We start from the raw sequence: 17288 nt of genomic DNA on the forward strand, positions 1-17288 counted from the left end.
CAAGTTAAGATCTACTGACTTTTGATTTATTTGTTCTCAAGAGAAATGGTAGAGGAGTCTCCTTCTTGTGGAAAAAAAAAATTCCTGAGTTGCAATTCTCTCTCAGTCAGGAGTCCAGGATATGCTTAAAACTCCAGTTTAAAAAAAATGGCTAGTGCAGGCTAGAAAACCCACGTGGATTGGGAGAAGGGATTGGGGTCTCATCCTCTGTGGAGGAGAAGCTCTTAAGACTTTGCAGCACACCTATGGGTTGGGGCAGGAGTGATGGAGGGAACAGGAGGTGGGGTGGGTAGCAAGGTAGCAGTGGCTCAAGCACATAGACAGAAAAACTGAAGCTACAGTAAAAACAGGTGGGGGAAAAAAGGAGACAGACAAAGAAAAACTTACAAACTTAACTGAAATTCTTTCTTAAAAATATTTGAGAATTCTATCCCATCATATTGGGACATAAATGTAGAGATCAAAATTAATATTCAATAACTAAATATTATATTTAATAAAGTTTTACTAATGTTAAACTAACATAAAAAACTATAGTGAAAAGGTGCTAAACTAACTTAAGCTCCACTTTTGAAGAGAAGAGCAAAAGCGGAGTTACAGAACTTATAAAACAATAACATGACTACCCTAATCTGGAGGCACAATAGAGATTAAAGGGAATTTTGGGAAATACTAAGGGATTTATGGGGGATGAAATGTTATAAAAAAGTGAGGCAATCTTGGTTAAATGAGGGATAAGGCTGATATAGGTGATTAGGAGGAGGAATGAAGGGATAACTGAGTGTAGTGATGAATGGGTAGGTAGTATATATAGGATGATAAGGGAATGGAAGGAAGTATACAGGAGGGCTGCTCAAACAGGCTAATTACAGGAGGCTAGAGTCAGAGGGTACTGGGAGGAAATAGGCTGGATCTACAAGCAAGGAAAGTATCTCTAAGGTACAAAAGGAATTGGGCCAGTCAGAAATGTTTAGATCAAGGCTGGGGTTTCTCTTATTAATTTCAAAAGTCCCTTGAGGGAGGAGTCAAAGGCTCCTCCCTGCCAGTGAAATTGATGTTTATAGAAAGTCTCTGTTAACTTAGAAAGAACGCAGAACTATTAGTCATAAAACCACTCTTTAATCAAGGGGAAGGGGGATGAGGGCTACCTGGCCTCTTATGCAGAGCTGTGCCTTGTGCAGAGTCTAAAGGAACACTGCTTCGCTCTGCTCCCTGATCCCCCTGGGAGTGCCACCTCCCTAGATGATGACTCCTAGGAACAAAGGAAATTGGGGAACTTATATACCATTTGGGAAGATCTAGGGGCTAGGAGATGATTGACATTATACTGACAGGATACAATCAAGCTAGAGAAAGGGATCATAGCTAGAGGCTAGGGTGTAGGGGAAAAGGACTGCTTACACAATGGATACTAAAGGAATAGTCCCTGCTCTGGTAGTCTTCCTGGGAAGGGTCTTTGATACAATGGGGAAGACTACCTAGGACAAAAGGGTATTTAGCATTTACCCTAGGGTCCATTATTCAGTCTGCAACTGCTAGCCTGAGATTCTCTTCAGGGTGGATTCCCACTCGAATAGGGAAAAGCACAAGCTTTGGGGGTCTCCAAACTACAAACTATTTCTAAACTTGGGGTAAATCATACCTCACTAAGCTACAAGTTTGGGAGCTCTAGATTCCATGTCGACATCTCCACTGAGTACTTCCTGCCCAAGATGGATGCATAGGTTTCCCCCAGGAAAATAAAAGGAAAATAATTCTTCCCTTTTCAGCCTTTGCCTTAATCTTCAATACAATTATTCACCAAAGGCTTTGTATAGGTAACAAAGGGGATATATTAATGTCGGGGATAATCAGAGGGAAAGAGGTTTTAGGGTTTTATAACTGCTGCTAGGGAGAAGGCTGGTGCAGGGGAATGGATCACAGGAGAGGGTTAGTCTGAGAGAGGCTGGCTCTCCCAGTCAGGAAGGTTTGACTGTTTTGAGATAAAGTATTTATCAGATCACAATATATGGGGTAGCTTGATTTAGGATATCCTACTTGCCTAAAGAAACTAATCCCACAATGTTCAACTACCAAGTCCCCCCCCCCTTCCTCCCAGGGTCCAAAGGGAAATTCAGGGGAAATAGCAGGGATGTAATGGAGAGATCAGGAAGAGGTCCAGAGAAATCAGATAGGTCCAAATGCCCCAAAAGACCAAAGCACAAGCCAATGCCAAAGCCAAAAGGCAAAAGCCAAAGCCAAAAAGCAAAAGACCCTCAGTTGGAACTTCAGCACTATTTATAGCCTCAGGCTCCAAATGCCTTTCTGAACATTCTAAAATCTAACTGCCAGGGCTGCTTACAGTTGAATTTACAAAAGCAAAAGCTTCTATTTCAACCTGCATTACAGAATCCAAGGTTAAAAATCACCTTTTATAAAGATGTTGTCTCTTAAATAGATTATTTCAGAGTAGTGAGAATAATATCAAAGTGCTTTCAGTGTATACACTTTAAGATGGATCTAAGAGGGGAAAAATTAATATTATCTGAAATTCATATTCAGAATTCATAAACACTATCTTATTAAAATGTAACAAAATCCTTTGAGGAAAATACAATTGATATTAAGAACACCATTTTATATATGAAGAAACTGAGCTTTTAAAAAAGATTATATAACATACTGAGGCCATCTATTCTTCAAGTGTCAGAGACAAGATTGTAACCAAGGCCTTTTGATTATAAATCTAATACTATGGGTTTTATCTCCTTTAGTAGGTTATATTTCAACTTTGAGAAATCAAGTTCATCAATATATTCATTTCATTTTCAAAAAGTCATTAATAATTTACCATAACCATAATATACCAATATTCCCATAACCAATAATAACCAAAAAATCTACATTTCTTTACTTGTCACTCCAATGTTCTTCAGCTGGATCAAGCACTGTGATATATGCACAGAAATATCAGACTCTCTGTGCCATAATCTATTCAAAGTATTCCAGAAAATCTTAATGAAAAATAAAGGGAAGTGAATGTACTGCTGAAAAATAAAATCAGAATCAAGAACAAGGAAAAAAGAGAAAAAAGTATGAATTTGGAACACTATATTACTAAATATTTGTCAGACATACTTATAAGTACCAGGGACCCATAAAGATAGAAAATAGCCCTTACTCTCAAGGAACTTACAATCTAATATTGGAGATAAGACACAAGCAAATAAACGACTTAATCAATGAATGCATATACACAAATATGTGTATTTATATATAAACTAGGATCAAGCCACTAGGAATGAATTGACTGAATTGATGTTTATGTCATCACAAACCATTTTGAGTTTCAGGGTCCCCTCTTTGATGCTTTTCCTCAACTTCATCTCAATATTTCTGGAGAACATGTGCCTCATCATCCTAACCACTAATGATTCCCATCTCCAAAAGTCCACATACTTTTTACTTCAGATATTTGACATTTATTGATCTTAGGTATTCCATAGCTATTGATCCAAAAAATGCTGGTTAGTTTCATGGAGGGTTTAAAAAAATCAATTCCTATAATAGATTTTTTTATACGGCTAGTTGTAATGGGGGTATTTATCACTATTGAACTCTTTATCTTGTCAGTCATGACCTTTGACTGCTCTGGGACTATCTCTGTAGCTCCCTCCTCTACATTGTAATCAAGTCAGAGAGAATATATTAAAACTTAGAGGCTATTTCATACCGTTATTGCTTCATGATATCCCTGCTGATCACAATAACGATTTTTAAATCATCTTTCTACCAATCAAATATATTAAGACATTTCTATTGGAACAGTCTCCCTGTATGGTTCATTATATACTCATACACATGTGAGATTGAACTAATCAGTATGATCTTTAGTACATTAAATTTGGTTTCTTCCCTCTTGATTGTGCTTGTCTCCTATATGATCATTCATGTGGCATCCTCAGTATGAACTCTTTTGAGGGTACATACAAGGTCTTCTCCACCTATAACTCTCATCTCACAATGGTTATGTTATATGCAACACTTTTCTTCATATATCTGCAGCTCTGAACAAGTCATTCTTTCACATAGACAATATAGCTTTTTTATTTTATAGTCATCGTTCTCATGTTAAATCTTTTGATCTACAGCTTGAGGAGCAAAATGGTGAAGGGTGCCTTGGAAAAACTATTTTTAAAAAATTGATGTAAGCATTCTATTTAACACCAAATGTAGACTGAATTCATTCCATTATTAGAAGCAAGTAAATTTCTTCATGATCTCTTTGTCAATTTCTCCAAGATTCTTCTCTCTTCCAGTTGAGGAAAACAACTTTCCAAATTTGAAGTCAAAGCATTATTTTATGGTATTATTTTTTAATTATCAATTTCCACTAAATGCTAGTTTATTAGTTTATAGAAATGAATTGCCCTATTAAAGGATTATAAACAAAATATATCTATAAAAACAATATATTTCATTATATACTACAATAGTACACATTCTAACTTTGGATGAAGATTTTTTTTTTGTATGGAAAAAGTAATTAACAGATATTTAGAAAACGTTGATGCCTGGTTTTATCTCTCTTGCTGACATTCATCCATAAAATGTGTAAATATGATGATGAAAAAATATAAGCACCATTCAAGTTAAAATTTCTAATGATGAACCTATTCTTTGTACTAAGAACATGATATCTTACACTGATTTTTATGTTTTGTGTTTTTGGTTTGCAACATTATTACTTCCCTCTGTTAATTGTGGAACTTATTAATGTCCATCCCAAATATTGTTTCCAAAAAATATATAGAATGAACCAAATTTGGTCAAGGCAGAATGCAACCTGATATATTTTATGCCAGGATGCTATGTCTCCCTTAGTGCATATCATTTAGCTTTCTTGGTAGATATATATACCCTAGATTTATATTACTGGAATCTACTCAAACTGCTTACTTCAAAGAAATATGTAAAAACACATTTCTTTCCTATTGACCTTTTGTGAAACTTTAAAAAATAAACAACTTAAATAAAATATTTTACAATTGTTCTATTTGAATTCTTTTTGTTTTTAGGTTTATCTAAATTGATGTCAAGCTTAGGAGTTGTTAGGAGAAATTTCTTTTCTTGTAAGAGTAAAGATGATGAAAGGTAGGACATCCCTTTTAGTTTCAATGACTAATTAAGAAAGAACCTAGTTGTTAGATCTAATTGTTTTGAATTTTTTCATGTTTTTCCTTTCAACTTCAATCCCTGAAAAACATATGTGATTCTACATTAGTAAGTATCTTCTAGACTTTTTTTCCATGGGAAAATACTTGGGGAACAGTATTCGTCAGGTGGTTTGGGGAGAGAACTAGAAATATGTGCACAAATATATAAATTCAGGAGGAGAGAAAACACTATAGAGTTTTCTAGTAATTTTGATTTGCAATGTATTTAAAACAAAGTGCTAACAAATGTTTATTTTTATTTAGTGTGCTTTTTTCCTCCTGCTTAGTTCTTTTTCTAAAATATTACAGCAGTAGATTTCCTTTGGTGTGATAGGATTGTTTCATTAATAAGAATTTCAGTACCATAGTATTTGAAATCCTAGATTTTCCATAACATATAAACAAACAAAAACACAGAAGTAGATAGATAGATAGATAGATAGATAGATAGATAGATAGATAGATAGATAGATAGATAGATAGATAAATGAGGACATAGTTCACAGTTAAAATAGCTGATAGTACTAAAGGGGAGGTCCAGTGAATCTTTTCGCCTAAGGCTCAGGGTAGAGTTCCAAGACAAGACAATCAAGGATGTACACATTTAGTATAGAGCAAGACCAAAAATTTACACCAAAGCCCAAGGCTACACTTTAAGCTGTTCCTGACTTGATCAAGAACAAAATAAGAATGAAACCTTATATTCTTATCATTAAACAGATCCCATACTGATCAATTATTTTTCCAAATCCCTTTGATTAAATATAGTCATTTGAGGGGAGACACAGTTGGACACTTGTTTTTCTGATAATAGAGAATTGTACTTGTGTGACATTCCCCTTCAAAAAAGAAAGTCCCTACTCTTCCTTCAATTAGAAATCTGATTAGCTAATTTTATATAGTTGCCTTTCACTTATTGACCTTATTTGATTAATTATTTTAATGTATCAAATTCTTTCTTCCCTTGTGTCTGAGGTCTAGTCCTTAGCTTTAGAGGGCCTTGGTACTCAAAAGTTAGACATTTGTCATATATTGTTTAATAAATTGATATGCCCAGAACATCAAACTTTTGTTTCCTCATTTATTTTGTCTTTCACTTCCCACAACATTTAACCTCAATAACATGTAGATACTGGTGGCTATCTCATACATGTTTAGTCACATGGTATGTTTACTGGCCACAATTAATATTTTTAATTCATCTTTCTGTAAACCTAATAAAATAAGGCATTTCTACTGTGACTCTGCCTTTATTATTCATTATATGTTCAGACACAAGTGAAATTCAGTTTATCATTATGATACTTTCTACATTTAACTTGGTTCCATATATCTGATTATGCTTTTCTCCTACATGCTCATTGTGGTGGCCATTATCAAAGTGAACTCTGTAGAGGCCAAATAAGAAACTTCCTCCACATGTGATTTTCACCTCACAGTGGTGGTTTTATTTAACAGGGGCTCTTCTCTTAATGTACTGGGAGCCCTATTGTAGCCATTCTTTTGATTTAATCAAAATGACCTTTCTATTTTTGTTATGTTGGTTTTAACACTGATATTTCTGGGAAGGTGTAGTTATGCTAGTGATCAGTAACCTGCTGGACTCACTCCTCCCCCAATGACAGGCTTGAGTGAAAAGGGAGGGGCACAATCTAGCTCAGTGCTCCTTTCTCCCCCCTCCCAACAAACAGTTAGAAATCAGTTGGAAAGAGTGGTTGAAATGATGTCTTCTGGCAAGGCTAGGCCAGGCTAATCCCCTAAAGATGCTGACTTTCTTAACTTATTTTCCCACAGGTTTTACTAAGGGATAAAGGGAGAAAATAGTAAAAGCTTGATGTCTTGTAGCTATCAGGGACAGAAGAAGCATCTGACTTATATGGGCTACACAGCTGAAGGAACTAAGCTTGAAAATGGTTGTGAGTATTCCCCAAAATAATATCCAGGCACTGCTCCCAAAAGATGAAGGTTTACTGATAAGTGAGGAAGAGAAAAGGAGGGAGGTTTTGTCAAGGATAGAATAAGGTCAGGGGAGCCCTAAACTGTTAGGTCCAAGCTTCCCCTCTCCCCAGAGGGGAAAGGTAACTTAGCTATTTAGCTCTCTAACCTAATAGATAAATTTCTCCTAAGGTCTAGATAACTAAGATGAAGTATTAGTGAAGTTGATTGTAGGAATATTTAGGCTAAAGCAAGGTTGGCAGCTCTCAAGAGCCTCAAGATCTGGGATCAGCAAACAGAGTGACCTGCTCACTTCAACCTCCAGGAATCACATGTCCCTAACTGTACCAAACTGCCCTCTCACCCAGAGTTCTCTGAGGGGAGGGCCTTGAATTCTGGGTGGAGGCTTGACCCTGTATCTTGCAGGAATTCCACCCTGCCATCTTCATGTTACAGTTTTACACCTTGGTCATTCCCATGCTCAATCTATTGACCTACAATTTGAGGAGCAAATTGGTAAAAGATGCATTGAAAAGAATATAATAAAATTGATATTAGCCATCTCTTTAAAATCCAATGTAGAATACAATTCCATCACATTATTAGAAACAAGTAAGGGTCTCCTTGTTCTCTCAGACCACTTCTTCCCAAGTCTTCTCTCTTTTTTGAAAAAGGAACCTTGGTCATAATTTTCATTCAATAATGATTTTTACTTCTCAGTTACTTTTTAAAAATACATTCTGTCAAAGACCAGAGAAAAGTGAAGTATCTATATATAGAGAGCATAGTATTCTGACTTGATAGTTCATACAACATTTGAATAATGAGAGAGATACTTCCAAACCCTCTGTCAGTTTCTTTGAATTATAATCATCTCTGGGACTTCCATGACCCTTTATATGTGTAATAATATTTGGCTCTCTTTGTACAGGCTACTCCTGATCTATTTAGAGGATACATCATCTCTTCAAAACCTATAGGTAACCAATGTTCCTGGGAGCTCTTGTGAGAGAATAAGAAACAAAAGGAAATATACTAATAAATGGAAGTTTGAAAAACATGTTTTGTGGCCCAATCAATAGATTAATAATAATAATATAATCAAAATAAAAATATTGGATTTGAAGCAGAGAAGGGGACCAATTATCCTGGCTATCGGAGATATGGCAGCCAAAATACTGTGCCAGGAACTCTGAATTGTGCTCGGTTTGCCCAAGATCATTAAGATGATATACCATGATTGGAGAACTGAAGAAATAAGAATGGTAGAAAAATGAAGTCAGTGATCACCTGGGATTCTAAGCAAAGTCATGTTGATAAAGATCAGAGACATAGAATATGTCATTCAGAACCTCTAATTGGGAAGTTAAAGAGACTTCTCTACAAATGTCTGTTAAATGGTAAGATAAATTGATGCTAGAATTATAGCTTTGTTTTTGAAGAAATGAACTAACAACCTAGAGTCAAATTCCAATGGGAATTGCATAGTTGAAAAATTAGCATTTTTACTCTCTTTGAAATAGTTAAATGGACAGCAGTTTTGTGCACAACAATTAATTGAATATTAAAGAAATGTAAAGTGCAAGTGGTTTAGGTAGTGAAGATTTCTATCCAAGGTTACTCTTTATTTTTCAAGGTATGTATCAGTGATTTCCTAAAAAAGGATGATTTTAGAGGATAATTGTATATTTTGGGAAAAAAAATTCAATCAAGTAGTCATGGCTATAAACCTGGTCTCATTCTATTGTTAATTATGTTATCTTTTTCACTCTTTGTATGTGGAGGTGGGGTATGGAGGTAGAGTTGGAGGTGGTAGACAGGAACATCTTTCTTCCTGCAATGTTGACAAGAGGGCAATGGGAAAGGAAGAGAAAGAAGTATATGAGTGATCCCTGATTCATCGATAGAGACAAATATTTCAAAATTATTCACTTATGATTAAAGAATACTATGAGTAATCCCAGGAAAATTTTACTGAGGAAAGAATCATAAAGAATCAAATTCAATATTCCTATGTTTTATAAAACTAACAATATAAATTACTTGGTGAATTATTCCTTTTTTCGTAAAATGTTTGTGAGTTCTGCTAAACACTTTAGATGAAATTAGGTGTAGAGTAACATTCTCTATCACATTAAGAAGGCGTACTATATCTGGGTCAGGAAACCTTGAGTTTGAATCAAATTTTAATCACTTACTCAGTCTCTTAATCTAAGCAATTTATTCAAGCTCTGACCCAGTTTCTGTAGGTATAAAATTGAGGATAATCAGAGCTCCTAACACCCAATATTATTTTGCACATTAAATAATATAATACTTGTAAAGTCTCTATCACAGTAGATAGGACATAAAACATATCCTTTAAATGTTATTATTAATATTTTAATTTTTATGTTCTATTAGTAATGCAAAATGGATTAAGTAAAATGATCACAACATAAAACAAAAATGAAAAATAAAACATGATTAGCTATGCTTGTCAATCACTTGACAAATATTTATGATAAAAATTCTCTGTCATGAACACTGTGATAAGCACTGGGAATATACAAAAATGAGTAAATGAGTAAAGGCACAAAAACTGACAAATGAAGTTTATTGTGTTCTTGTATTCCAGAGTCAGGTCTTGAGTCTAGATATTTACGAAGACCAATCTTCCATCTACCATGCAAAACTCATCACATATTATCTTTCATTCCCAAATCACAGGAGCCAATTGTGAAGTGTGAATCAAAGTTTCTTTGTCTATCAATCAGCAACTTTTAATTTAATCAACCAAAACCTGAAAACATCCCTACTTAACACTTTGTTAGCCAACAAGTAAGAGAATTCTTAAGTCACTTACTTAAGGAGTTCACAACATCAGAAACTCAATCAATCTGGAACTTGTCAATATATTTTATAAGAATTTACACCTTCAGAGAATGAGGTATGAATCCCACAGATACTGCTCAGTTGGGCAGGGTGAGGCAATTTGAAATCTATGATTTGCCCCTGTGAAGAGAGGAAGGGACAAAAAAGCATTATAAAAATGCTGATCTTCTTTGGCTAGAGAGTCATCTGGAGCTTGAGGCTTCAAGTGGTCTTTGGCTTGAATTTTCAGGTTGGAGCCTTGGCTGGTGACCTTCCTCTTGGAGGTGACTCTGGGGTTTGACTTTGCGTTTGACTTGTGACCTTGGCTCTTGGACTGTTTCTTGGATGAGCAAGTAGCTGGCCTTGTTTTCCTGGCTTCTGAAGAGATTAGTTCCAGAGGCCTTCCCCTCTTAGAGGAGATTGTATAGTAGGAACATTGCGTCCTTTGGTCAAAGCTTAACAAGCCCTGATAGTCTAGACATCTTCTCTAACCTCTTCTTACATTTCTCTGCCTTCACTCTTTACAACTTTTTGTAAATAAAGCTATTACATTCATTTTGGATTAAGCTATAATACTTTTAAATCAGCAACCACCATATTATTTTAGAATTCTCACATATTTAGTCAAACCCTTAACCTAATTCCTTGCACAATTAACTGATAAAGAGAGAGGATACCCTTTCTTAAAGGATACTACAGGTTATTTTTATAGGAATTTAACAGAGATGAGCACATAGGACCTGCCCAGGAAAAGTGTATAAATGGTGATGACATTACTACAATGAACATCTATTATTTCAAAAATTTTACATTATGGTATAGAACAGTTCTTTGATTAGCATAATGCACACAATTTGAAGCATATTATTGCTATTTAAGAAGTAAATACTTTGCAACATTGAAAAATATGTAATATACATAATCTTTAATATTGGAAGGGAAAGGAAGGTATGCATATTTTTTTGTCCTCATAGGGAAGTAATGGACATCTGTGGATTAGTAAGTGTTAATTCACAGGTAAGACCTCCAATGAAAGAATATATTATTAAATTTAGTTCTAGGCTGAATTATAGACAGTGCTAGGCAAAGATTCAGTTCATTACTGAAATTCATTGTGTTTTTTTAAGTTTGTTGTTTTTTTTTTTTGAAACCTTACCTTCCCTCTTGGAGTCAATAGTGTGAATTGGCTCCAAGGCAGAAGAGTGGTAAGGGTAGCCAAGGGGGATTAAGTGACTTCCCCAGGGTCACACAGCTGGGAAGTGTCTGGGGCCAAATTTGAACCTAGGACCTCTCATCTTTAGGCCTGGCTCTCAATCCACTGAGTTAACCAGCTGCCCCACTAAATTCTTTGTTTTCCATTGCCATAACTGAGTATAATTACTGTTATTATTTTCATTCTCTAATCAAGCCCCAGGGAAATGATACTTCAGTATATAAGCGTGCACAGTTCCAGATAGTGAGCATTATATTTTGTGTATATGAAATCATATTTGTATTTATTTAAACATTAATTAATTTTAATGATTAATTGGAATCAGAATGAAAAATATGTGAAAGCCATTGATCCTAGTTCATAATTATTGTCATTTGGGGGAAAATGAAATCAATACATAAAATGAAATATTGCCTTGTTAATCACACCAAAGGAAAATCTATATTCTCTTTATTTTTAGTTCAATTCTATTGCCAATATCTCTCATGATTCTAAATAACGAGTTTTATTTTTCTAAACTTTTTTAGTTTATTATTTAACAGCCACTCATTAAATTCCTGTTATTTTCTAAGTACAATGTTAAGGGATAATAATTCAATGGAAAACCAAAACAATCTCTGCCCTCAAGGATCTTGTAATCTTTTGGGAGGAATGAACACATGAATTTTGATAAGAAGGACAATATTCTTCATAAAAAAAAGGCTAGAACTGGATCTCAAACCAGGCATATGTAAATCAAAAATACTAATGGATTGAAGAGTCCAGAATAAGAATTACAGTGTTGTTATTTTTGTTCATTCAGTCTCCATAAGTCCAAATAATTAAGGAAATTGTGAAAATTAATCATGTTAGAGTAACAGATTCGTTTTGATAAATAGTGTACTGGGAGAAAGACTTTAAGCATGTTCAGAATAATTTACTGTCTGAGTCATGAATCTTGTCCCAAGAAACCTAAATTTATAACATCTAACTTAGCTGCCTACCATCTCTTATTACTTGTATTGCTGTGAAGATAGAGTGTGTATGCCTTCACTCTTTCTCACTCAAAGAATGCGTCTCTCCACTAAGTTATGCTGAGTCACGAAAAATTAGAAATTGCCTAAATTGGCATGGACTGCCTCTAGAATTCTGAATTCATTTTCCTGTATTATTGGGTTCTATTTCAAATCCATACAATAGTACCTGTAGATTTATAGTTTTAATTTAAAAAGGCCTCCTTCAAAAAGTTTGGAGTCATTGAAAAAGGAAAGAAACATGAGAACAGTGGAGGCAGCTAGACCGCTCAGTGGAGAGAGTACTTAGTCTGAAGCCAGGAAGAACCAAGTTAAAATATGTCCTTTCATGTTTACTGATGTGTCTATCTTGTCAAATTATTTGTGGCTCATGGAAAGGGATAAAAGGTATGTGATTGGATGAGGAATGCCACAGACATACTCAAAGCCTCTTGCTGATCAGTGACAAATTTTATTGACTCCAGGGAGGTACTTACAGAGAAAGTGAAATAGGCTAAAAGATTAGGTAAACTTTTTACAGGGACAGTGGATAGTAATGATTTACAATCTTAGTACAATTACTTAGTTTGCTTTACCGAAGCTAAGATGGAGTTTTCTATAGGATAATAAGTTATAGGCAAATATGTAACCATCTAACCAAGCTTCTCACAGAATTCCTACATTAATAATTTCTTGGAAGAAAACACAATTTTTACAAAGTACACCAGGGAGTCGTTTGAAAGGAAGGATTTTGCGGGCCTCATGTGATACCTAGGCTATGCCTCTAGTTGTTTCTAAATTATGACTGTGTTTTAACTGGGGCCTATTCACAATAATGGGGGCTATAGTTTACCAAATATGTTAACGTGGACTAGTCACTTAACCTTTGTTTGCCTTAATCTACTGCAGAAAAAAAAAAAAGAAATTAAACCACTCCAGTATATTTGCTGAAAGAAACCCATGGGCAGTAAGTTCGATAGGGTCATAAAGAGTTGCATAAAACTCAACAACTATACATGGCAATTACCAAATAACATGACAAATAAGTATCTTTTTTGACACATTCAATAATTATATTAGGAAGTTTTAGGATTATCTTTATTTCAAAGTTCAAAAAACGAGGGCAGACAGAGATTAAGTGATTTTCCCAGGTTCACACTGATAATAAATAACTGAGAATACTTTTGAATGCAATTTTCTTGAGTTTAAGCCAGTGGCTTATGCATGCTACCTCGCAGATTCCTGATAATTTCATTTTTTGCTCACAACAATCCTGCCATATAAGTGCTGTTATTAGTCTGATTTTAAAAGAAAGAAAAGTGGTCAAAATAGGTGAAGTTACCTGTCAGAGGTCACATGGCTAATGTGTGATAGTAGATTTAATAGTTTTTCTTGACTTCAGGACCATTGCTCTATCCAATGAACCACATACTTCCTTCTAAAAGATTTTTAAAATACTCTAGACAATTCAAGCTATTGACCACCTCCTGGTTATTTCTGGATCTCTTGCCTTGTCTCTTTGTACCATCAGTCCAAAATAAAAACATAAAATGGAAAGATCTCTATCTTGACCAGCCAAAGGTATGATATCATTTAGATAGTAGATATTCTTTATTTACTAGGCCTTTACTGTGTGGCTGATTAAAATTAAATTGTTTTGATTCACTAAAGTCCTCTCTAAGAACTTTTTGCAACATTCTTGGATAGGCAACAACCAACACAATATCGCCTACAAAGCAGAGATTGGCAATAATTGGTACTTATTATTTCATGGGGCTGGTTGAAATTATTGACACTTACATATTATGGCAATTTCCTTGAGATTATCCTATCAAGTTCATTAAAGCTCATCAGTACTTTGGGGATATGGCCTCATGGGGATTAAAAAACCCATAAAGTTTTCCTCTAGCAACTGACTTTAGGGATAACATAAACAAGCTACTGATGATTCTAACTTTGAGGTGAGTAGATTACAGAATTTTTTATGATCATCTCATTAATTAGATATAAAAAATCATATTTATCTCAAGCAATTTAGTAAAAAACAAGAATAATAAATACTATGTGGGGGTTTGCTGGAATGAGGAAATGTATGTGCTACATATGAATTTATTTGAATTGAAAGTCCATGAAAGTGTTCGAGAAATCTCACCACTTTAAATGTCTGACCAGTTTCACAAATGCTGTTTTTTTTTTCAAAAAGAAAAAATAAAAAAAGTAATTATGTGAGGCTCCAAGGACTTTTGAGCTTTCTGTTACATGAATAGATCTGTTCATAAGAACAAATTAAATAAAAATTGTTTTAAAATTTCCTTATGTTTGTCTACAAATTATAGGTATTGAAAATATCAAACTTAAGAGACTACATCACGTACATAACTTCTTGGCAAAATATTCTTTCCCTGATTAGAGAACAGGGAAGTGAGGCAATACAGTGTGGATATCCATGCTATATTCCCAGAGGTCATACTCTTCATTAATTTTGGTAGGACATAGGAAAAACAATTGAAAGTTGACTTTAAACTCTAACAGTTTAAGGCCCTCCTTAGAAGAAAATTTCTTCTAAATCTAATAGCCATCTTTTTGCAATTTATATTTGTAGAAAGTGGTTTAAACCATCAAGATTTTACAGGACTAACACAGAATGACCCAGAAATATGTTGCATATGATTCTGCAACCCAATTCTTCTCGATTTCAAGTACATTTTGTTAGTTATCATACCATAATGCCTCCTTCGTGTGTTCTCATATACGCTATCCTTCCTCAGGATCTAATTATCATACATCTGAAAACTGATTATTTAAAATATTTTAAAATTCATTCATAGTATTATAGTCTCATTTTATATGTAACACATGAGTTAAAAGTTTGCACAATTCACTCCTAATTTTATGAAATAAAATTATAATCGATTTTTATTTTAGTAACATGATGATATGATATGATGTATGACATGCTCTGATCAATATGAAATTAATACATTGTGATATTGTGGAAAGATTACTGCTCAATTTATTTGGGATGTTTCTACATACTAACAGTTTGATTATGCAAACTATGATCAAAGAAGGCTTCTTCCTTTTATACACAGATTATGTATCTTGGATTGAAGAAATGACCAAGTTGAATGAAACCAAAGGAAGTCAGGTGACTGAATTCATTCTCATGAGCATCACAAACGATACTGAGCTGAAGGGTCCCCTCTTTGTTGTCTTTTTACTCAACTACATGGCCACAGTTGTGGGGAATCTGGGTCTGATCATCTTAACCAGTGTTGATTCTCACCTGCAAACCCCAATGTACTTTTTTCTCAGGCATCTGGCATATGTTGATCTTGGCTATTCCACAGTCATTGGTCCAAAAATGCTAGCCAGTTTCATAGTGGAAAAAAATACCATCTCCTACAATGAATGTGCAACACAGTTCAGTTTCTATGCTGTATTTATCACCAGTGAAGTTTTTATCCTGTCAACCATGGCCTATGATCGCTATGTGGCTATCTGTAAGCCCCTTCTCTATACTGTCCTCATGTCAAAAAGAGTATGTTGGGTCTTGGTGGTTATTCCTTACCTCTATGGCATCATGTTATCCTTACTAGTAACAATTAAGATATTTAATTCATCATTCTGTGCCTCAAATGTAATGAGACAGTTCTTCTGTGATAGTGTTCCTGCTTTGTACATTATTTGTTCAGACATAAGAGAGACTAAGCTCATCATGATGTTCTTTGGTGCATTTGACTTAATTTCTTCCCTTTCTATAGTCCTTGTCTCCTACATGCTCATTATTGTGGCCATCCTTAGGATGAACTCTTCTGAGGGAAGGCATAAAGCTTTCTTTACCTGTGGCTCTCATCTCACAGCAGTGGTTTTGTTCTATGCAACACTTCTCTTCATATACCTGAAACCCCAATCTAGTCACTCTGTTGATACAGAGAAGATAGCCACTGTGTTTTATACCCTGGTTATTCCCATGCTCAACCCTTTGATTTACAGCTTGAGGAACAAAGAAGTTAAAGGTGCCTTGAAAAGGGTCCTTAAGAAATTGATATGACTTCAACTTCAGTTCAAATGTAGAGCATGATTTTGTTACATTATTATAAGCAAAGACACTTGCTAAATTTCTTAGAAAGCTTTTCTTGCAGAAATAAATAAAATTTTCCTCCTAATAAATACTCAGATAATTGTTTTTGTGATTAAAAAATTCTAATCTCCAATTAATATTATTTGTGAATGAAGGAACCTAGGAGAGCATTTAGTCTAAATTTTCTATATGAATTTTTCCCCTTTTATATTACCAATAGTGAGTATACCATCTTTAGTTGAAATTTTCCTTTGTGGGAGTATCAGTAAATTAACAAAAACTTAAAAAACTGAAGCCATGTACTGAGTCAGACACTAGATATAAAAAATAAACAAAAATGGTTATTTTCATAAAGTAACTTACTTTATAAAGGGATAAATAAGTACAGGAAAACTTCCCTACATGTTTTGGCAGCTATCCCAGTTTTGTGTACCTAAGATTGCTGGAAAATTTTTACTTACCATAATTTATCTACAACTTCCATCTATTCTTTCTGGTCTTTCCCTCTATGTACATGCAGAAAATATTTATTCCTTCTTTTTGTGGCAATAATTTAAATTATTTGAAGAAAACTTCAATCCCACCTAAATACTTTCTTCTGTCCCAAATCTCCCATTCATTTGTTGAAATAAAAATAAAACTGTTTAATAGAACATTTGAATCTTAAAATTTTGCTATGACTTTTTAGAGGCCTTGCATATTTAGAGTTTCCATGACTAAATGTCATATCTGCTATTTGTGATCTGTGATATTCTAAGAAATATTTGCCCTCTCAGATTCTAGTTCCTTTGTTAAAACTGTGGATTTTTTATATGTTTTAGATCCATTCCAGTTCAACATTCATGATACTGAGATCATCTTTGTTTAACACCATATATTATTTTTTTGTGTCTGTTTTTTTAAACCATTGTCTTCTGTCATAGAATCACTGCTGTGTGTTGGCTAAAGCCGAAGAATAGTAAGGGCTATGTAGGCAACAGGGGTTAAGTGACTTGCCCAGAGTCACATAGCTAGGG

General features: G+C 34.4%; 1 protein-coding gene across 1 annotated transcript; it reads left to right on the plus strand.

The window, feature by feature from the left end:
• The first annotated feature begins 15300 nt into the window (after positions 1-15300).
• Positions 15301-16242, plus strand: LOC123251397 (olfactory receptor 8K1-like). Its single transcript, XM_044680647.1, has one exon. The coding sequence runs from the start codon at positions 15304-15306 to the stop codon at positions 16240-16242; it is 939 nt and encodes a 312-aa protein (XP_044536582.1). The 5' UTR covers positions 15301-15303.
• Positions 16243-17288: the final 1046 nt, after the last annotated feature.

This window comes from Gracilinanus agilis, chromosome 6, assembly GCF_016433145.1.
Source record: "Gracilinanus agilis isolate LMUSP501 chromosome 6, AgileGrace, whole genome shotgun sequence".
Taxonomy (NCBI): Eukaryota; Metazoa; Chordata; class Mammalia; order Didelphimorphia; family Didelphidae; genus Gracilinanus; species Gracilinanus agilis.

Coding starts and splice junctions, on each gene's coding strand:
- LOC123251397 (XM_044680647.1), top strand. CDS start 15,304: ATGACCAAGTTGAATGAAACCAAAGGAAGTCAGGTGACTGAATTCATT.